The sequence below is a fragment of the Pinus tabuliformis genome, chromosome 7 (assembly GCF_031772625.1).
Source record: "Pinus tabuliformis cultivar Carrire ecotype Pingquan chromosome 7, CPIR1, whole genome shotgun sequence".
Classification (NCBI taxonomy): domain Eukaryota; kingdom Viridiplantae; phylum Streptophyta; class Pinopsida; order Pinales; family Pinaceae; genus Pinus; species Pinus tabuliformis.
Genome location: NC_142293.1, coordinates 1,537,102,027 through 1,537,126,538, shown reverse-complemented (window position 1 = coordinate 1,537,126,538; position 24,512 = coordinate 1,537,102,027). Strand labels below are relative to the sequence as shown.

Here is a 24,512-nt window from a genome sequence, read left to right as displayed (position 1 = left end):
CCATAATTATGACATACTTAGTAAAACCTCAAGTTTAAAAGGAATAAGAATATTTATAAATGAAGATCTCATTCCAGAAGATCAAGCAGAATTAAGAAATGAGGTTCAAAAGGTAAAAGAAGCTAGGAATGAAGGAAAATGGGCAATAATCAGAAATAGAAAAGCCGTTATTCGAGATAGAAACCAAAAAGATAGTAATAAATAGAAATTCAACATGCTTCGGATTCTTTCTTGGAACTGTTGGGGTTTTCCATTGAACAAAGGCCCCAAGCTAATTTCGATCTCAAATGATGTTAATATTATATTGCTTGTTGAAACTTGGGAGCACGAAGAATCTGAGGTCTCTAACATAAATGGATTTGCACTATGGTCTACCTGGAACAAGCGATCCTCCCGTAGAGGTATTGGGGGTATAGCTTGTTACATTAAGAAGAACATCTCCCCTCCATGCTAGGATTTATAAAAACAACCCTTACAACCAATATAGTTGGATAGAGATTACTAACATTAAAGATAAAAAAACCTACATAGCAATCTTTTATTTTTCACCCATCAATTCTAACTTCTATAAGAAAAAAAAAATCTAGATAAAAATAGTGCTTGCAATGGTTTAGAGAATGATATTTCTAGCCTAAGGAATGAAGGTAATATCCTTTTAATGGGTGACGTTAATGCTCGAACTTCAAGCAACCAAGCTATTCTTCTAAGCAATCATTCCAACCCTAATCCTTTTTGGTTAGACGAAGACCTTACTCTGGCTAGCCGATACAAAAGGAGCTCTGAAGACCTTGGGGAGAATTTGTTTGGGTCGGAGCTAGTCAAGCTCTATAGTGCTTAGGATCTCATAATTTGCAACGGTCTAAAGAAGTGGCCCAATTCTAGCCAGATAACCTGCATTCATGGGCTTGGTAGCAGCGTTGTAACCTATGTTATTTCCGATCTCTCTTTATACAACGAAATAATAAATTTTGACATCTTAAACGATCACAAGCCTGACTCTGATCATAGGCCTTTACTTATAACTCTCAATTTTTTCATGCATAGATATCTCATAAAACATAATCCTTATAGCCAAAAGAACTTAATCTTTGATAGAAATAAAAACGATATCTTTCTAAATGAATTAAAAATTAATTTGCTTCCTTTATGTAGTATAGACAACATAGAAGACCTCCATCACAATTTTACTACAACCCTCTCATATTCTATTAACGAGTTTTCAATTGAAGTTTCAAGTAATAAAAGAAATGGAAAAACCAACCCATGGTATGACAAAGATTGTAAAAGTGCAAGGAGAGCAATTAAGGAAGCTGTTGATGAATCTCTTAAAATTGGCAAGATAAAAATATACAAAGCCCTAACTAAAAGGAAAAAAATGAAGTATATTCGTAAAAAACAAGAGAATATCTTACACCTATTTAAGGTAGCTCCAAAGAAATTATGGAGGAAGATTCTAACTAGGAAAGCTAAAGATAATAATAAAATTGCTTTACACGACTGGAATTCCTATCTTAAAAAGCTTTATGAATCTCCAAATGTCATGGATAACTTTGAAACCTTGCTCACAACAAAATAAGTTTTCTCATTAGAAGACATTGATTTTGGGGTTAAACGCCTGGCAAATGGGAAAGCTAAGGACATTGAAGGTTACTAGGCGGAAATATTAAAAATTGGAGGTCATGTCCTCATCCCCCACATCCACAAGCTTTTCAATCAAGCGGTCAAGCAAGGGTTTCCTAAACCATGGAATCAGAGCCTCATTATCTGTATTTTTAAAACTGGCAATACAAATAACCCCTCTAATTATCGGACAATTATGATCAACCCTCTCTTAGCTAAGTTATATGGTATTATTTTGGAAAAGAAGTTGAGCATATGGCTTGAAAGTGAAGTAAGCGGGCTAAAGGCCAAGTGGGTTTTAAAAGGCAACACTCAACAACGGACCACCTCATTATGCTCAGGATCATTGTGGAGGAATGCTACAATGATAAATCCAATCTCTTTTGTTTCTTTGTGGACTTTAGAAATACTTTCGATACGGTTCCTAGAGACAACCTATGGAATATATTAGAAGAGCTAAAGGTTCCTTTCGAGTTGAGAATTGTCGCTATAAGGTTATACGAGAATATAATTTCCAAGTTAAAGAGCAATGAGGGGTGGTCGAAAGATATTAAGTGTAATATAGGAGTTAAACAAGGTTTCCCCCTCTCCTCTACCCTATTTGGCATTTACATTGACAAGCTAGAAGGTTGTTTAGAGGAAGTAGACTGTGTTTGCACAATCTTAGCTGGGATAGTCATCATTCTTCTTCTCTATGTTGATGATATTTTTCTTCTCGCAAGGTGCCCATCTGATCTTGATAAGCAACTTAGACTTCTTAAGGATTTTTGCTCTACCATGGGTATCACTGTTAACACTCACAAAACAAAAATTATGATTATCAAATCTAAGAAGGACACTTACACTAATTTTATGTATGACAATAGTAACTTGGAGGAAGTGTCTTCTTACAAGTACCTAGGAATTGATATTCACCACAAGTTGAACTGGAACTATAGCATTGAGAAAAGGATTAATGGGGGGTGGAAAGCCTATTTTGGTCTTGAAAATAATTGTAAAACGACAAACCTCGTAATGTGGGATAGAAAGAAGTTCCTCTTTGAAACTTTAGTCACTCCTGTTATCTTATATGGATGTGAGGTTTGGGGTTGCAGCATCTCTAGTGAATCCTGGAGAATATTGAGCAAATCCATAAGCATTTTATAACCTATAATCTCAAAATTAAAAGCAACACACCCTATCTTATTCTTATTATAGAAGTGGGTCTTTCCCCTATCGAGAGCCTAGCTATGACTAGGCTTCTATTGTACAAGCACAAAATCAATAACATAGGAGACCATAGACTTCCTAAGCTAGCTTTAAATTCCAGCTAAAACCACCTAAAGCTCAAACGAGGTTGGTATAAAGACACCAGGGCCTGGTTAAACCATTGGGAGATCGACGAGAATGTTGCATTGCAAAACATTAATAATATTAAAAATATTGTTACTTCTAAGTTCAAAGAAAAATGTGGTGTGAGAAAGATTTAGCAGCTAAAAGAAAATTAAGATATTATAAGGAGGTCATCAACCCCACCCTAGAAGATCAAAAGTATCTCTCTGTTTTAACTAGCTCAAATAAGAAAATTAATATAGCCATGATTAGAACGAACTCTCATGAGCTCCATAGTGAAACGGCTCGTTGGGTAGTTCCTAAAACACCATGGATGGAAAGGATCTGCCATCTCTGTGAGAATATGAACATCGAGGATGAAAATCACTTCCTCTTAGAGTGCCCCGTGTACAACCACATTAGATCTCAGTTTCATAATCTTTGTTGTAATACTGACCTTCCTAGCCTTTTACGATGTCAAAATTATAGTAAGCTCGGGAGGTTTCTCTTCAAGCTTTTTGAGCATAGGAATAAAATCTTAAATCAAACTAAATAATTTGTTTCTTTAGGTCCAATAGACCAAAGTTTGGTCCACCACCATCATCTTCATATATATATATATATATATATATATATATATTATATATATATTTATTTATTTATTTATTAACTTATTTTATTTATAAATATTCAAAATAATTTTAATTAAATAAAAACAAATTTTTATAATTAAATATTTAATTATATATATATATATATATATATAATTTTAATGAATTTAATTGAAATGATTACTATTTCAAACAATGAAAATAGTTTCGTTATAATTATAATTTGTCTAATTCTTTTAAATTTTGGAATACAAGTTTGAGCTATATAGTTTAGGCAATCTAAATATTATGCATTTACATGTTGTTGAAGATAATGGAGAATATCTTAGAATAGGTAGAGTTGGTCCATGTAGCCTCAGGATAGGAATTAGTTTCTATTTCTTAGGATGTTGTTCTAACTTCCCTAAAACTATGTATTCTATTTAATGTGTAATGTTGATGAAAAATGTAGAGCGTTATGCAGAGACAGACTCCCCTGGTTCAGACTCTCTTTCATAGAGCTGACCAGTGGGTTTTATTTTCATTAATACAAACATTGCCATTTTTATCATGGTATCAGAGCATCAGGGCTAAGGAACCTGTATGCTGGCTGGTGGGTGGTTCTTTGAACCAAAATCATTGCAGTTTTTGAGTGGATAGTCGTGCCGATAGCACTATTACACTTCTCGAATTTTTATTTTTTGATCGTCGCAGTTTTCAAGTGTATAGCTGCGATGGTATCTGAAAATTGGTGTATTTCTGTGATCGTCTCGGATATTGGGCGTATATCTGCGACTAGTTTCAGAAAATTGGTGTATTTCTGCGACCGTCTCTGATATTGGGCGTATATCTGCGACGATCATGTAAATCAAAGAAATTGTAAAGGGAGCCAAGAACAAGGATGTAGCTGTCAGAGAAGCTAAGTGGGGAATCCAAGAACAAGGTTGTAGCTGACAACAGGAGGTTGTCTAGAGGCTGAGAAGAAAGCCACGGAGATCTGCACGTGTGTTGTGAGATCAAACAACAATGATCTGTCTTTGTCACAGATCTTGGGTAAATTTAACATCTTTTACCTGTCAGAACATTTTTTCTAAATCGCTAAGATGAATAACAATATTTTTGAAGCATGCATGAACGAGCATAACAATTTCAATGGTTCCAATTATGCAAATTGGAAGTTTAAGATGTAGACTCTGCTAGAAGCACAGAGTGCTTGGCAGATTGTGAATGGAGATGAGCCGAGGCCTGCGGTTGGATCAACATCGGTCCCAGATTGGGAGAAACAAGAAAGCAGAGTAAGGAAAATGTTAAAGATGTTAGTGAAAGACTGTATTATACTGCATATCAGAGAAGGTAAGTCAGCTAACGAGATCTGGGGAATTCTGAAGGAATTGTACGAGATCAGAAATTCAAATCATCTTCTGTTCCTCAAGAGTAAGATTCTGTCCATGAAGATGGAGGAGAATGAAATGATTGCTTCATTCGTAGCAAGGATCAAGGATATGAAAACCAAATTATCAGATATTGGTCATACAATGGATGATACAGATCTTGTGACCATTACAATGAATGGTGTCACTGATGATTATCAGATGTTCATCACTGGGATCAATGCCAGAGAAAAGATTCCGCATTTTGAAGAGCTGACAGGTATACTGATGCAGGTATAAGAGAGGAGATCTACTCTGAAGCCCTAATGTGTCGATCTTGCATTTATGGCGAGGAAGAACTTCTACAAAGGGAAAGGAGGTCCACAACATCAAAATAGAACAAGTTCACATAAACGGCCAAATCTGACCCAAGGTATGCATCTGAATAAAAACTACTCTGAAACAAAATGTTTTTATTGCGGAAAATTGGGTCATATTGTTAGGAAACGTAAGAAAAAGAAGTATCATGAAGAGCAGCAGAAGCCAAAGAGACATGCAGGTCATCTCACGAATGGTGATTAGGTGTAGAATTTAAGGTTGTTCATGGCAGATCATGAGGAAAATGTTGATGCAGATATCTAGTATGTAGATTCAGGAGCATCAACACACATGACAGGGAACAAGCACTGGCTGGAGAATTTTAGAGAGATCAACGAAGGCGCACAAATTTACCTAGGTGGTGACAGAAATCATCAAATTAAAGGATGTGGGAAAGTTTTTATCATTCTACCTGATGGAGGACTGTACAAGTTGGATGTGAGACTTGCATCGGTTCGAGCATTGATAGCAGCGAGCCTGACTACAGAAGAGCTTTGACAACAGAGATTCAGCCACATCAATTACAATGATTTGTTGTTACTACAGAGGAAAGAAATGGTAAGAGATCTTCCTATGCTAAAGCAAGTACATAATGATTATGATGCTTGTACTTTAGGAAAATTGCATGGAGAAGAATTCCCTGATAGAGTAGAAAAGAAACAGAGGGATATACTGGAGTTAGTGCACAGAGACCTTTGTGGTCCCATGCAGACAAAATCATTAGGAGGTGCAATGTATTTCCTACTGTTTATTGATGACTATACGAAATTTTCTTGGGTGTATTTCTTAAGTAAGAAGAGTCATACATTCAAATACTTTAAGCAGTTTAAAAATATGATTGAAAGACAAATGGGAAAACAGATAAAAATTCTCCATTCTGATCAAGGGGAAGAATTAAATTTATGGTTCTTCCAAATCCTACTAAATTTTAACAAAATTAACTATAACAAAAATATGAAAAAAAAATAATTTATCTCCCAATTACGCTAAACTATTTTAATTTACATAAAATTATTCTCCTTATTTATACACTGATTACTCATTATATAATAATAACAATGATGAAAATTATATTAACACAATAACATTAATTTTATGAAATTTTATTTCATGTAATTGTATATTTAAATTAATAATATTTTTAATTAAAGTAAATGTCTCACTCTGTTATAAATTATTCTTATACTTTTAATGATTATTTTTATCCTTTCCCAAGTCTATTATTAGTTTTCACATTTGGTTTGTGATTATAGATGATTTTAAAAAACACGATAAAAAAATAATTAATCTATTTTAAAATATTAATTTTATATTATTGATAAATTAAAGATTTACGATGGTAAATAATTTTAAAATTGAAATAAAGCATAAATATTAAATATGTAAATTAAAAGAAATTATTCACTTTTTCTTTACCACAAACTTTCAAATTCTTCTATATAAAGATAATTTTAAAATAACTAAAATTAAAATAACTTTCAAAAATGCTTTTTAAAAGTATTCAAATTTTGCTTTCCAATTATTAACGTAGACACTTGAACATGATGCGCTTACATACGTAGAAGATACAAAGGAATTCTAAGAATTTGGTAGGTGTCATATACATAATAATTTAAATTTATTATAAAAATAGGAAGGAAAAAAAATAAGAAATCGTAAATAATTTGGTTTATGTCATGTACATAATAATTTAAATTTTATTATAAAAATAGAAAAAAATAAGAAATCTTAAATTTTAGTAGGTGCTTTGGTTCTATGGATCGTTAAATAAACACAAATGAGATATTTTATTATTTTTATTTTAATTAAAGGAATATTTTTTTTTTGAGAAACAAGCACATCGTTATTTTTTCATCTTATTTTCATGGATGTTTAGAGTTGTACTTATGTAGTATGTGCAATATCATCTTGTTGACGACTTCTGTCTAACCATCAATTTGGGGTGGAATGCATTTGAATTTGTGAGATTGGTGTCAAACAATGCCCAGAGGCTCGACCAGAATGCACTTAGGAACTTGTTATCCCGATATGATATAATGATCTTTGGGATCCCAAAATGTACCCACATTCATTTGAAAAAGAGTTTAGCAATGACTTATGCTATGATACTCTTCTTGCGAGCAAACAATATGGCCATCGTAGAAAATCTATCAAAGACCACAAATACATATTCATTTCCATGCTTGTTTGAAGAAAAGACAAACATATAGTCCATGCAGATGGATTCCCAAGATTGGTTAAGAGAAGCCAAAGGAGTGTACATGCCTTGCTTCTTAATGGTTGGCATGGCAATGGGATAGGCAATGTGGGATATGATGTATTTTCCAACATGTTTTTGAAGTTTTGGACAATAAAAATACTTCTACAGTATTGCTACTATCTTCTCCACACCAAAATATCCTACAACTTGACTGTAGTGCGCCTCCCAAATCAGCTTAGCACGCTTGCTTGAAGGAACACAAAGGTGTCTCAAGTGGCATAGCAGTGTGTCCTGGAGGTGGAAGTCTGGAACTATCTTTCTATCTATCAACATTTGGTATGTGGTGGTAAATTTTGGATCATTTTTGTATAGCTTCCGCCATCTAGAGGTCTCGTGCCCACGAGAGTTGAGAACAATAGTTAGTGCCACAGATGGGGACCAACTGAGGCAATTTTCAATGGTATTGGTGTTTCCCTTCTTGTATTTTTAATGTTCAAATGGAATTGTTGCAGTTATGTGGACCATTTCTGATGGTGATCGTTTTACAATTTTCCTTGTGTCTACATAAACGGAAGAGGGCAGTGATATGTGTGGATGATTATATTTTTTTATCATAATGTAATGTTTCCATTGTAAGAAAGCATGCATTATGGAATCCATCTCCTTATTGTAGGTGGGGTATTTTCAAATATTATTAGAGAGTGTCTCACTGTGATAGGCCACCAGATTCCCATGCTAGGTGACATTGCACAAATAGCATAGTCGAAGGCGTTTGTCTCAATTTCAAATGGTTGTTGAAGGTTTGGAAATGTGAGGTGTTTCAGCGCAATGAATGCCTTTTGTTGTGGCTTCAACAAAAAAAAAAGTCTTTCACTTCACCCTTGGTAACTTGACTCAACGACCAAGTGAAATGAGAGAACCCCAACATGAAGCTTTGATAGATATTGGCAAGGCCCAAAAAGCTACGAAGCTTTGTTAGAATCATTCGAGCTGGCCAATCCCGAATGACTTGGATCTTAGCTGGATCCACATGCACGCCTTTATCATAAATTATGTATCATAGATATTGGACTTGGTCGATGCCAAAGGAGCATTTCTCCAAGTTGGAACATAGTTTGTGTTGATGCAAGGTTTGAAGGACCTATCTAATATGTTGCAACTACTTTGTCTAACTCTTGTTGAAGATGAGGATTTCATTCAGATACACAACCATGAATGAATTGGTCAAAGGCCACAAGATGTCATCCATTAGCCTCATAAAAGTTGCAGGGGTGTTTGTCATTCCGAAGGGCATGATCAACCATTGAAAGAGACCCTCATTGGACTTGAAGGTGATCTTCCATACATGTGTGGCTTCTATTATAACTAGGTGGTTGTTAAACTTCAAATCAATCTTGTTGAAGTACTTAGCCCCCTTGAGCTGGTAAAAAAGGTCATCAATCTATGGGATTGGGTATTTGTGCGTGACAGTGATTTTATTCAGGGTCTGATAATCAATGTAGAATCTCTAAGTCCCATCTTTCTTTAGTAAAAGTATAATTGGGCTCCCACAAGGTGATGAAATTGGTCGAATGTTCCCTTTTTGTAGAAACTCCTGGATCTTCCACTTGATTTCCTCGTTTCTTAGAAGAGAGCAGTGGTAGATTGGCCCATTAGTTAGAGGGTCTCTACAAGTCAAATCAATCGAATGTTTGACCTGAAAATGTAAAGGTACCCATGTGGGTGAAGAGAAGATGTCCCTGTACTCTTTCATGACCTTATCAACTTGCTTCTCTTGCGCAGAGGAACCCTTTCTGGGGGCCATGGATGTGGCCATGATCTTCCCCTTACTTTGAGAGTGAATCAGAAAGAAGAAAAAATTCTTGGTCTAGGAGATGATCTTCCTACATTGCATAGCAAAGATCAAGGAATTGGCAGTGGGCGGGGCTACCTCTGATATCCTGTATAGTTTTTTTCCTAAAGTAATAATAATAGTACGAGGTCTAGACTCACACATAGAGTAACACTTCCACAAGTATGGTTGCCCTAATAAAACATCACAGACTTCAAGGGGAGAAACATCACACAATACCTCATCCGTGAAAGGTTTGATATTGTAGGGAAGGGGGCACTACTAGCTGACATAGAGATCTCGCCCTTAGTGGAGCCACCAGATGGTGTATGGTTGTGGGTGTGATGTTTTCAGTAGGTCAAACTTCTTAATGACCTCTGATGCGATGAAGCTCTTTTGACTCCCACTATAGACAACGAACTACAGTGCATAACCCTTCACTCTCATTTGTGAGTGGAAGAGACGCTCACCCTCCTCTGTATCTTTAGGTTCAATCTTCTTGAACTTGGTTTTGACAACAGTGGCACTGAGTTTTTCATCAATGATATGTTTCCCCTTGTTGGTTTCTCACTCAAAGTCAGAACATGCATCTAACTCTGAAGCTTTTAGCTCAGCCACCAGTGGCTACTTTTCACGACACTTATTTGTGTTGTGAGTGGGGCTCTTGTGGAACTCACACCACTTTCCTATGTCTTCCTTCGTATTTCCATTGTTATTATTTGCTTGTGGATTTGATGGGTAGTCCTGAGTTGTTCCTCCTTGGCTTTGTCCTTTGTTCTGCAGTTTGGAGGTGCTTTTTCTCTGATTCAGATTCACATATCCAAAGTATCACTTCTTCTGTTTAAATTTATACTCGATCTTGAAAACATATCGATATGTTGCGATAAGCAAGGAGATGTTGCGGAACTCCATTTCTTCCTGGGTGTATTTGTGTAGTGGTACTTGAGTACCAGATGTTTCTTAGAGTCCTTGATACCCAACTTTGTGCATAAGGTATGAAAAATATCCGTGAACTCTAGCACATCTTGGTCCCTTCCCTGCCGCAGTGTGGTCCATTTTACATACTTGTTTTCATAGCTCCCAATAGGATACTATTGTTCCTTAACAACATCTCGGAAAGAATCCTAAGAGAGTGTGGTTGAAAGTAGTGAGGTTTCCTCCTCGTCCATTTGTTCGTATTAAGTTTCCCACCAGTCCTTGACATGGGGGGCACCCTGAGTAAAAAAGTAATATTTTCCCTATCAGAAAACTTATGGATTGAAAATATCCTTCTAGTAGATTTAACCATCTATTTAGATCACTTGTGTATATATGGCCTTCAAATATTGGAATGTAAAATTTAACTTGTACCTTAAAGGGGCGGCGCCTTTGAAGTTACTAATGGATGAAGATTCTTCGTCCACTACTATCTGTCGAAGGATCTGGGAAAAAATATCTATCATCTCATTCCTTTGTAACTCGAGGGATTTTTTGAGTAACAATTTGAAAGGGTCTCTTGCTCATTCATCTTTATTTTATTTTTCCATGGGAGGCCATTTGGGTTAGCGATGTTGGTCTTGCAAGGGCTCAACCATTCCAAGTCCCAACACCTTATCTCTCAGCCTCATTAGGGACATGCACAAAAAACTAGAGAAAGAGCACGTTTTGATAGCACTGATCCAGATTTATGAAAGAATGAAATGAAATAAAAATTTAAATAAAAATATGAAAATACATCGAAACAAAACTTCAATTAATAAATAGCAAAATGTTGAGAACTATTTACATGCAGAAAGGAAATAAACTAGCTTGACAATGGTAGCTTCTCTCTAAGGAGAGATGTGACAACTACATGCCTTTTAAATTGTGTTACAATGAGGATTAGAGGCCCTTTTATCATGGAGAAACAATGAGAAACCATAAACATCCAAAAACCTAACCCTAGGAGATGAAGCGTCTAAAGGTATGACCCTCGATGGGGTAAGTTGGAATGTCAACTTCCCAAGGTCGTAACTTTGGAATACGATCTCCATTTAGTGCGCATGATAGCGCATTAGAAATTTATATGAGAGGACAACATCGTTGACTCACATTTTCCCCAAAAATTGTCATTTAAGGCCTCAAAACGGCTCTAGAAGTTCAGGACCTGAAAACTACCAAAAATAGAAAACTGTTGAAATAAAAAAAATGTGTTGAAAAATAGGAAATTGATAGAGAACATTGTTGGGGATCCAAGTGGAATAGGTGGTTTTACACCAATATCCACCTGGATTACCGTAGAAATTGAAAGGGGATTTAAATTTTTGAAAGATAAAATAACCGAACAACCTTTCTTGGTTTTACCATATTTTCGTACACCTTTTCAAGTCACTTGTGATCCAATTAGAATGGCCATTGGCATTGTTATAAAAATCCTATCACTTATTTTAATGAGAGTATGAATGAGGAAAAATAGAGGTATTCCTCTCATGACAAATAGTTTTATGCCATAATCCAGGCTTTGGCGAAATGGAGACATTAAATCATACTAAGGGAATTTTTTAAACACAAACAACAATGACTTATAGTTTATAACTGGATAGGAGAAATTAAATTAGAGGCATGAAAAGTGGGTGGCGTTTGTGCAGAAATATACCTTTGTTCTTAAACATATCAATGACAATGCTATTAAAGATGTAGATGCCTTGAGCATAAGGTGAACTTGGTTTTGCAACAATTCCAAGTGAATACTTTGTGATTTTTGCATTTGAAGGAAATGTACAAAACAAACCCATAATTTCGAGCGGCTTACGAAGTGTATGAGAACCCAATGATGGGAGATAAGAGTGCGTGGCTTGAGTATATGATCCATGAGGAATTGTTGCTTGATAATAGTCAGTTATGAATACTAAATTGTTCCATGAGAGATAATCTAATTTAGGAAAAACATAGTGGAGGGCTATCATGATAGTTTTGGATTGATGAGACCTTCTCTTTTTACTCTTTTTATTATTTGCCTATTCAAGATGAAGTGAAGAAATTTGTGGAAAAGTACAGGGTTTGCCAACCTGCCAAAGGAAGAAGTTAGAACACAGGGTTGTGCCAGCCATTACCTATTTTGAGCAGGCCTTGCGACTCTATCAACATGGATTTTATCCCGGGATTACTTTGGGCCTGAAGAGGTAATGATTCTATATTTTTGTTTGTGGATAGATTCTAAAAAATGGCTCATTTCATATTATACAGAAAAACCACTGATGCAACCAAAATTATAAATATATTTTTCAAAAAAGTTGTAAGATTGCATGGGATGCCGAGAATCATTTTTTCTAGCCGAGATACCAGATTCATAGGCTATTTCTAGAGGAATTTATGGAAAAAACTAGGCACAAATATAAGGTACATTTCATCTTACCACCCACAAATAGATGGGAAAATAGAGGTGGTGAATAGGAGTTTTGGGAACATCTTAAGGTGTTTGACAAGTGAACACCCCAAGTAGCGGGACCAAGTTCTTGCCTAAGACGAAGTTTCCTATAATGACTCTCCCAACAAAAGGACCAAAAAGAGTCCCTTCTAGAAAGTATTTAGGATGCATTCAAGAGGATTTTATGAGTTGAGGAACCTGGCAAAGAAAGAAATCAAGAATGCTAAAGGTGAAACTTTTGTAGCAAGTATGTAGGCGCTGCAAGTAAAAGTCACACAACAACTGCAAGAAACCAACAACAATTACAAACAGAAAGCAAATGAAAGAAGGGTACACTTGGATTTTGAGGTGGGTGATTTGGTAATGGCTCATGTCAAAAAAGAAAGGTTTCTTAGATGGATCTACAATACATTGAAACTTAAAAATATTGGCCCATGTAGAATCCTTTGAAAGTTTTCCTCCAATGCTTTTGAACTAGAGATTCCAGAGGATGTTGGGATTTCATCAATTTTTAATGTAGCAGATATATATCCATTTAAGGGGATAAAAAATGTACTTGCAAAAGATGAAGACCCGACTTACCAGTGGGAGGACCAATTACAAAGAACAAGGAAATTGAAGCAGTGTTGGAAAATAAGATGACCAAGAAGATCATAGGGAAAGAATATTTTGAATACTTGGTCAAATGGAAAAATCAGCCAATGGAAGATACTAGTTGGATGACAACAACAAAAAAATTTCCAAGTAAGGCATGCACGTTGAAGACCTGATAAAGAAATATTTTCTTCCTTGGGAGTTTGATGTACGAGGTTCCTAGCAGAGAATTTTATTTTCATGCATGAGCAATTTCGTCTTTTTTGTAATCCATGTAAGCCATGATATTAGTTTAAAAAGTCTATGTTGTTGGGCAGTCATGTTGAGTTTCCATCACGGGAAGGATGTAAGTATTTAGATTCATACCATAGTGTTTACCTTCTAGAATAAGAATAAGAATAGGAATAGGAATAGTTGTAAGACAGATGCAAGTTCTATTAGTTACATCCTCATTTTCGTGTCTTGAGATATTTTTCTCAGGCTTGGATAGGGAGAAATGAGGCCTTTTGTATTGTTTTCAGATGGAAAACTAATAGACTAGTTTTGGTTGCATGTGCAATCTTGGTGTGGAGTAATCATATCGATGTTGCTTTCTCTGTGCCCGCGTATCAATCCCATTCTTTTCAGTTTGTTTTTTTGTGAATGTTTAACATTGCATTGTGTTCAGTTCAAAAGTATCATAGGTTTTTTATTCGAACGTAGAGCGACTTCAGAGCATCACACGTAACTCCACTTGATCTCATCAAGATAGAGAGGAAGAAGAGGGGTTCACGACTTGAGGATGTGGTGACCGAGCCAACAGTTGAGCAACAAAAATCTTGTTAGTTACCTTACTTAGTGACCATCGAAATCGGGGTCATTCAAATTTCTGTGGAGAGAAGAGCCAAACTAACTAAGTGCTTGATCCAAAATGGATCTTAAACCCTCTAAGTCTAAGTCTTCAAATATGTTGACAAAGGAAAGACCCGATGGAGTTATAAAACAGAGTATGGTGGAGAAACAATGAAAGAATGGCGGAAAACCCAAGTTAAAGTGAAAGCGGAGAAGCGCAGCCTTTATGCCCTAGATCCATTGGATCTACGGGATCAACGGAGGAGATTGAATTGCATCGGAGAAATCCAACGACATATTGACCTTTGCCTCAAGCAAATTGTGATCAGTGATGCTATATGGACCACTGATCGGGTGTGCAAATCAACAGTGAAGATTACATATATTGCATTACAGATTCCAAAGGGGAGGACTTAACCCACAAGCCTGAAGACCATGTGATATGTGATTCGCGACTTATCACATCACACAGAACCAAAGGGGAAGGACCCGAAGCATAGTAAAGGGTCGAGGTGCGATAGCGATCGGCGATATGCGATTACGATATATCGCATCGCAACAATGCAAAGGGGTGATGCCAATAGGACCGTGGGTCATGCGATATGCGATGGGCCGATGGTGCCAATATCGGCGATCGGCAAGGAATGGGATCACAGCAATACAAAGGGGCTATGCCAATGCGACTTGCGATTGCGATCAAGGCGGACCCGAAAGGGTTTATAGATGCGGCTTTATAAAATTTGAGTTCTGATGTAAAGCTTTTGTCGGGATTTCTATGTTTTCTATGTATTTCTTGGTATTTCCGGGACCTTGGCCATTGAGCGTTGCGACTTACGACAGCGATAAAACACAGACTCGAGAGGATTATAGGGTGGACTTGAGACCTTTTGAGGTCTGGCTTGGTCATATTTTCAACTATTTTTAGAGTATTTCTCTGTGTAAACAGAGAAGCGATTCTTTGGGATTTTCACCTGCGCTGGTCCTTTCCGTTTGAAAATAGGTGGCCACCATACCTTAGAGCGTTTTACAATGATTGTTTAATGCTCAATAGGGATTCGAAAGGACAGTGTCCAGGAGCCAGAAAACCCAAGAATGGAGCTGAATAGACAACACCGATAGGTTTACAAAGGGCCATCCCATGACAATTGAGGAGGGGGAGATGGTCATAGAAGTCAGTTGAAGACAGTCACAGAAAGACAGTCAATCGGTCAGATTGAGGCAGATTGAATAGAGGAACAGGACAGAGGGAGAGTCTGTGCACTCTTTTAGACTCGAGGTTTTCGAGCAGATCCCTCTTTGATGTCACTATTGGTTGAGACTCTATTTTTGAGCTCACTCTTGTAATAATCTGTTCTTGAAGACTTAATATAGAGGTCGACACTGAAAGCTGGACCAGGAGACGTAGCCAAGAAGTCTGGTGAACTCCTTTATTATTTTGGCTGTGTTAATGTGTGATTGTTGTGTTTTATGACTGTTAATTGTCTATATTATTTGCAATCTTTTCGATCCATTGCACTGAGTAATATAGGCTTTCCTGCACATGAGTCTGTAATACCCTTTCTCCTTAATTAGTTGAAAGCGTCAAGGGATGGGAACAATCCTCGTTAGCATAATCCCTTTTCCTGTTTATCGGTCATCATGAGATTGGGATCTTATGGTTCATGACAAAGGTGCCATGAAAGCTCAGGCCAACCTCCTAACTGACGTGCCAGAACTAACGAGAAAATTCTCTGTCATCGACCATTGGGTGCCCAGGAGTCCATTTACATGAGAGGAATCCCACTAATGCGGCCTGAAGTCCGACGAGCCGACCCATAAATAGATAGGCCTAATAAGACAAGAAGTTTCCTGACTTTTATTGTGTCGCCCCTCTGGAAACTAGTTGTCATTGAGCATGAATAGGTAGGAGGGAGCTGAGACCAAAACCCAAGATCCCACCTCTTTCTCATGACGAGCTACATATTATAGTTTGATAAATTGGAGTGGGTCTAGGCCATTTTTGTAGTGTGAGGTAGTCCAACCACTAGTTATGAGGGTGCACATTTTAGTATTGTAGCCATAGTATTGAGAATCATTGAACCATGATTGTTGGCATTGATGAAGTCTGGGAAGACTCCCAAACGGAAGGGTGAAGTGAACCAGCTCACCACTAGATACTTGTAGTGTTGCGACCAATGCTTGAGTTTATAGCCTAGAGCACCATTGTTGTTGTGGACACAGTTGAGACAGGACACTATTTAAGGGTGAGATGGGTTCATAAGTGTCATGGCCCCAATTCATTTTTCCTGAATTGGGATACGTGCGGCACCGGATAAATGACTCAACACATTAGTTTCCTTTACATTTTTTGGACTACGCCTACTTAATTCATCATTCACCATTATTAACTAGTTAAGTGAGGAATTACTGAACTAAATAGTCACATCTTCATAAATGAAAGAGACACATTTTCCACATAATAAATTAGTTTAATACAAATTTTGTAAATTTACAATTTCCCGGGGAGACAAAATCAACCCATTTCATAAAATAAAAGAACCTGGGCGAGCTTCCCGGTTGGTCGGCCTGCTGCACGACCCGACCACAACTCCATGTTAAGCTCTGCCCATGTCTGGTCACTCGGCCCACTCATCGTACGATCGCATTGTTCGCCTGTGGCCTGTCCATTATGCAAAACTCCCGTGCGAACCCACCCAATAACATTTGCCACACCCTGCTCAGCGAAGCTCATTACCGTGTCTACCCTGTAGACCCACCCACTTGTATTTTCTCTTGCCTTGGCTGTTCGTGCTCGCTCGATTATGTAACAGGTCGACCTGCCCTGCGGTCACCCTCGCCCAAACTATTTTGTGTTCTTTTACCACCCAACTCGTGGGTTCATGTCGTCCGACCTGTGTTCAGCTTTCTCCTTTTTCATATGAAGTTCGTTCACTTCAATTTCTTCTTAAGTGTTGCCTCCATCGTATTGATACGTTGGCTCGGCCGTGGGAGGGGGCTCGACTATGCCCAACCGACCCATAGCTCATCAAACTTCAATGTTTCCACACATCGGCCCTCACTCAACTGTCGACCCGTCATTAGCATCTGCCCATCATGTCAGCCCATCGCCCAACTCATTCGCCTATAAGCCAACTCGTCTACACACCCCCAACACTTAGGCCATTATTTTGTTAGCACTCCCCTGTCTCGTTGGTTAAGTGATCTCGCCCCAACTCGTCAGTTAAACGTGCCCACCGCAACTTGTCATTTAAATGCACCCATCCACTCATCGGTTATGTGCGTGCCCACCCAGCTCGTCGGTTAAACGCGCCCATCGATTTGTCTGCTAGCTCGTCGGTTAAACACGTCTCATTTGGGAGTCCGACTTGCCTAAGTGTGACTGTGATGACTCGGGTGCTTGACATCCTCCCCCACTAGAAGTCATTTCCAGCCATGGAAATCTAACTACTCTCATCAACTCAGCATCATACTTACTAATCTCTTTCCTCCATATCCACAGTGAATCCTCCGTCTCCCAGCTACTCTCCTCTGGTGCGTTCTTCCATTTAACAAAGAACTCCCGTCGTGTTGTGTTCCCAACACCCACAGTTCGAAGATCTAGAATCTTCTCTAGAACAAGATGTGGCCTATCCACAATCATGGCCGGTCCTCTCGGTGGTTCTGTCCTCTCAGGTTGATGTGCATCAAGTCGACATCTCTTGAGTTAACTCACATGGAACACAAGATGTGTCGAACGCATATGGTTCAGAAGCTCCAACTCATAGGCAACCTCTCCAACTCGCTTATTTACCTACAATGGCCCTTCATACTTCCTTGTCAAAGATCTCGCAGTCCCTTTTGGTGGCTGAAATAGATCTCCGGTGATCCTCAGAAAAACCATATCCCCAACATTGAAGTGTGTGTCTCGTCTATCCTTATCTGCCCATTTATTCATCCTCCTTGCAGCTTCATGCAAGTGCACCCGTGCGTTGAAGGCCCCGAAAATAGGGTCGACAACAAGGGGGATACCCGCCCGGTCCAGACCTTGGTTGGCAGCTCCTTATCCGTTTGGTATAGTGGGTCCGACTGGGGATAATGGGACCAGTTTCCCAATCTATGAGTGTATGTGTGTAGAATTTGATGTTGCTGATCTAACAGTTCCTATCTAAGATATTCTAATTCAAACTTTAATCTAATTCTATGCTATTGTAATCTAATAAACAACACATCTACATCTATACTAACCCGGGATGTAATTCTTCTATTATGCGATCTAAATAGATTTCAAATAACAACTGGTAATAAAGATCATTCAGTGATTATAAGAAAGGAAATCAATCCAGATGAACCACTTCGCATAAAAAGTTAGACGAAACAGTTGTGAAAAACGTATCGCATAATGAGCTATTCATACATTAAGCATAAATAAATAGCTATCACCATACAAAAGTGCCAAATGATAACTCAAGCATTCATGCAATAATACATAAACAACTAAAAACTGTATATCACTTTAACACATAAGCATAAATGGTCAAGAGATAAAAGTACCATTTATGACTAGTCCTACTCATAAGCTTCAAGCAACAATGATTTATCTCTCCTTGCTCTAACATCAACAATGTAAACTTTGAAACGGGAACTGATACTGTTACCCGTTTTGTAGAGGTGGCAAAAAAATGACCCGATTTTCAAAAGTGGTGATGCAGAATACACATGTTTTTTTTAGAACATGGTTTTTGGAACTTTAATTTTTTTCATGTGCATTAAGTTTTAGAATGGTAGTGAATGGTAGTGATTTTCATCCTGATTTTAAAAAGTGAGTATTCTGCATCACACCCTTTTTTTAAAAGACCTATTTTTTGACTTTAAATTTTCTAGTGTGTGAAATGTAAAAAATTATTTTCTAAATTTGATAGTTTTTGAAGTCGTCATTGTATTCATATTTTCTTGTTCTCTATCTTAAATTTTTTTTTTTTAGTGGGCTTTTTATTGTTTTGAGTTTTTAAATTAGAAAGTCGATAGTTTGAATTTTAGATAATCTACATATTTAGACATCCTTAATTAATTTTTCAATCCACATGAAATAATTGTTTCTAAAAAACAACATTTTTTAACAATGGACATAAAAATAACCATTTTTAACATAAATATAACAAAAAAACTAAACGTTTTGATAATTTTTTGCTAGAATTAACATGTCAAAATCACAATTTTTATACAAAAATATTAACTAAAAATGGTCAAATAATAGTTTTTTTTATGAATTTCATGTCAAAAAAATAATAATAACAACTTTTTTTTTCAAAAAATAATAATTAACTTAAAAATCAATGCGAAAATCACAGTTGTGCTCTCTCCTTTGAAGATGAATCAAAATGTCCTAAATGTGCCATTGATTCCTTTGAAAATCATTCATAAAAGAAATAATTTCATTTCGGTCATCACATTTGTCTGGGGTTTGTAAGGTTCACAGAAGAATTTAAGTGGGCCCATACTCCATGCAGGAAGATGCTACCCCATGTCATAATCTGTGTATAAATAAACAATTCATACATCATTCGTAACATCATATTTTGATATTGTGATAAACTTTTTAACTTATAGAACCCATTTCTCTCTTGTTCATATGTTTACCTTTTATCTCTCTTTCATAAGTATGCCTATTGATATGATTTCCTCTTAAATAATGTTGTAATAGATTTGAGGTGCCATGCTCGAAAGTTTTCATAACCTAACTATAATTTCAATACCTCTAAATCATGATTCATAATATTAACATAGTATAAAATCTAATGCTAAATTATATTACTTAAATGCAAAATGATATATTTATTAGAAACAAGGATGATAAAATGACAAGATTGATTATAATAAGTTACTTAAAAATAATGTGCAACTATGTAACAATAATAGGTGCGACAAAACATAATGATGCTATTATGATGTTTTATGAACACTAAAATGACTATTGATGCCTTAAAAAAAAATGTGGCACTTTCAAATTGAAAAATATTAAAAATATATATAAAAATAAAATTTACAAGAATATTAAAAAGATATATAAAAATAAACCTTACAAGAAGCACCAACTTATATGAAAAAAATGTAAAATTGAAAAAAACAAAAAATATAAAATTAAGAAAAATACATGTAGATGTTAACTATTTAATACCTCTGAAGACAAAATTCATAAAATTAACGACATATTAATACAAAAGCTCTAATAACAATCCATATTGGTGCAAAGCATTATAAAAATAAAAATAAAAATTCATAATTTAATAAAAAAACAAACAAAACATATGTTATAATAATAATTATTATAAAATAATTAGCACAATCCTAAATATTATTAAAAAGTACATAATCCGAATTGAGATAGTCGTAAAAGAACACTCGCTTGCCATCTTTGAACCTACAACTAAGGCTTATTATATAGCTCATGTTCTGTGAACCTTAAACACACATAAATAAATAATAAATATATTTCTTTTGAATACAAACCTGATCACTGGTGATCTTGTATCTTAATTGGTTATCCAATTGTTTACGCATCGATGGTGTTCATTGCTATCAGTAGGACGAAGGAAAGTCTCTGGAATCAAGGATATTATGGCAAAGAACAATATAGAACAACAAATGGCCAAGCACATCCCTTGCTTGTAACAGCGGATAAAACGGTGTTACCATGTGTATAATTCATTGCTCACCAATTTTCATGCTCGTGACCAGCAGAAATAATCTTCTAGAAGAACGAACGTTACCTTGAATACATTTTAAAATCTTAAGCCGTTTTGAACGGATAGCTTCTTTTTTCATAAGATAGCTGAGAACGAGAACGAGATCGAGGCAATTTATTCCAAATTTTCTGGAAATGCATTAAGGCAGCTGTTGTGCAAAACATGTTAATTACTTGTCACGGTGACATCAACCGACCTGAAATATTTCAACCAAGCATCCGCGCTTATGATCCAGAACAGGATGTTTGGCTTATGTTAGAAGGGATTGACAAAAGTTTTCACGAAAATGCGCACAGATCTGAGTTCATGTCTGTAAATGGAAAGTTGGTCATATATCATATGTGGGAGCCAAATGATTTGAGATTCTCAATAATTCAGATCAATGAAAGACACCCGCAGCGGCACCCCCGGGCCGCCCCGCCCCGCCCGACCGGCGGCGGGTCGATTCCAGGAATCGACCCGCCACCGGGTCGGCCGGGGCGGGGCGACCCGGGGGTGGTGCTGCGCAGCTCAAATGAGTTCACCTCATGCCGTAGAAAAATCTCCGTCCAAAAACACGTCTTGGCTGACAAAATCTCTGTTTATATAATCCTGCATCTCGCTCGCAACCCACGAATCTTCATACACTGCAAACTGTTGATAGTTTTCAAACTCGTTTTTGAAGTCCCAATTTTCACCCTGGAATTTCTGATGCGGGTTCTCGGACAAACCCTCGGCGCTCAAGATTTCCTTGGGAAATTGACAAACCGCATCCTTAAAATCCAGAACGGGGCCCGAAGGGATACCGAGATCATCGTCTGAAGCCTCTAGGAGGTAACACAGATCAATATCCGAAACTAGTGTTTGGCTCTCGTAGCCGCGAGAAATATTGGAAGCAGAGGAATTATCCGCCGAGATGGGGGCATAAAATGTGGAACATGTCGCGCTGATCTCTTCCTCCAGGCTTCTCATGACACCACAGACGACATCCTCGCAGCAGGCTGCTTGTTCTTCTGCTAGGGTTTTGTCTAGTAGCGGGAAATGACGAAATAGATCCGTTTCTTCGCCATTGAAGCGTTTGAAATCCCGGACCTCATTGGAGTCCAGCAGAACCTCCGGCTCGCGACAGCGCTTTCTGAGCGTATTAGACATGATTGAAAGACGGCCTAGAGATTCGAACACGGAACACAAGGGTGGTGATTATTCGGCTGCAGCGAAGAACTGTTCTTCCTGCTATAACAGCCGATGTGGATAACAAAGCGCATAAGATAGGAGACAACAGGGGGATTGGCTATACGTAACCATGCATAGCAACTCAGATGAAGCTATATACTTATATAGCTTTTTTTAGTCGGAAGAGTCTTTCACATGCCAAAGGGAGTTGAAGAATCGGAGCGAAGATTACAAATAATAGCATCGAAGCTTGCAGCCGGCAGGTATGACTCCTCGTGGATGCCAATCCTCCTGTTTCAATATTGGAATCATTGGTAGATGTCAATTTTTAAGTCAATCATATCAATAAACGGTACTGCGGAACCATTTCCTTGTTGCATCATGGTGCGGTTTAAACGTTTCATCATCGAACTCTGATGTGACACGATTTTAAGCAGTTAAAAGATAAGTGGAAGTTTAAAGTTTAAACGTCTTGATCGTCACGCTCCGTGAAATTTCGCAGAAATGAGGGACAACTAAATACATTTCGATAATTTAAAGATGTTAATAAATTCTAATAAAGATTTTATCATATTTTTTAAATATCATACGCACAGAGTATATTATATCAAAGCAACGTGGTTATCGTATAATAAATAGTCTTAATTTATTATGCCTCGCATAAAAACCGAAATATTAAACTCAAAATCTAAACATTTAACTTTAAATTTTAATTAGACATTTTATTACAGTTTTCCCCACCCTATTGAATATTGTTTAACTATGAATATCATTATATACTTTTATTAGCATTATGATACCCTATTGAATATTGTTTAACTATGAATATCATTATATACTTTTATTAGCATTATGATTATGTGTTGCTTTTTATGGAAATTAACACTGGTTTTACAAAAGCTTCAAATAAACTCTTAAAAAATAATTCCTACTTTATGATTAATCTGATAATGGTGAAGCACTTGTCAAGTTGACACTTAAACTTAAATTTAAACTTTAAGGGGAGTGAAAGTTTCTTTTTAATAATAATAATATTAATAATAAAGTTATAATATAGTTAATTTTTATAATTTTGGTGATGTGAGATGTATCACGAGATAAGTGTTTTGGTGCCTAAGGAAACAAGATACTACTTTTTGTTTTTATGATATAAATGTAATTTCATGAATGTGTTTTCCATTTATACATAACACTTGAATAAATTGTTAATTTTATTATTTAATTTTAAAATAGGTTTATAACAACATTAATCAATGAAATTGTATTTATTCAAATTGAAAATTTATTTGGTGCCTCTTTACTAAATCAAGAGTTCACTTCAAACCTTTGCTCTCTAATCCCTCAATCCAATGTAGAACAATGGGTAAGAATACAATAGCCAACCACAATCACAAACTACCAACAATAGCCAACCACAATCACACACTACCAACATGTCATTGCTATTTTTTACTTCTTTTTACTATTTTTTACCCGGGTGGGCTGGGAGGGGGAGGGAGGGGAGTGGGGCGGCCCGGGCGGGGGGGAGCCGGGGGGGGAGTTGGAGGGAGGGGGGTGCGGCGGCCCGGGCGGGGGGCCGCGGGGGGAGGGGGCGGCCCAAAATGATATTCTACCAGAAACATTAATGTGTTTTTTCCTTAAAATTTAACTTTGTTTGAGACATAAAAAATTGGTTTTATTAGCATTTTTAAAAAGTATGAAAATTGACCCTAAAAAAAAAATCATTATTCCAGTATCAACACTTTCATTCTGAAGCTATATTTTGCAGGAAAATTTCGTAGTCACTGCCATTTTTAAAACAGCCGCAAAATTGACACCTAAAAAAAAAATCATTATTCCAGTATCAACACTTTCGTTCTGAAGCTATATTTTGCAGGAAAATTTCGTAGAAAATTTCGTAGTCACTGCCATTTTTAAAACAGCCACAAAATTGACACCTAAAAAAAAAAACATTGTTCCAGTATACACACTTTTCGTTTTGAGCACTGTTTTTGTGGTTTTTTTGGGGTTTTTGGGCCAGAGTTCCCGTTTTGAGTTTATAGTTCCCGTTTCAAAGTTTACATTGTTCATCCACTAAGAGTACAGAAGTGCAACATCAGTCGTAGATATCAAATGGAAACATCAAAAAATCTTGATCCATTCATTCACCAAAACCTAAGAGGAAACTAAGATATCATAAGGAGGTGATCAACCTCATCCTTGAGAACCAGAATTATCTTACTCACATCCACTCTCATTTCTTTAACATCTATCACAATTCCAATCTTCTTGACTTACTAAGTCAGCCCAACTATAGTGATATTGGTGCGCTTCCTTCCCTTCTTTTTAAGCAGACAAATAGGATTCTAAATAATTACAATTAGATTCTCTTTCTTAAGATCTGATAGACCACGTTGATCTTAGTAGATGTTAATCATCATCATCGTCATCAATAATTATTTATTTGATTTTTTTTACACCAACATCTCCTAATATTTTGCTTGTATTTTATCTCAATTGATGTAATGATTATAGATATTGATATACCA

General features: G+C 36.7%; 1 protein-coding gene across 1 annotated transcript; it reads right to left on the bottom strand.

Annotated features, from left to right (window-relative positions):
- Positions 1–21,357: 21,357 nt before the first annotated feature.
- Positions 21,358–21,963, bottom strand: LOC149253741 (uncharacterized). Its single transcript, XM_089456908.1, has one exon. The coding sequence runs from the start codon at positions 21,961–21,963 to the stop codon at positions 21,358–21,360; it is 606 nt and encodes a 201-aa protein (XP_089313034.1).
- Positions 21,964–24,512: the final 2,549 nt, after the last annotated feature.

What these genes read in the sequence shown, in the direction of transcription:
- LOC149253741 (XM_089456908.1), bottom strand. Translation starts at nt 21,963, where the DNA reads ATGTCTAATACGCTCAGAAAGCGCTGTCGCGAGCCGGAGGTTCTGCTG.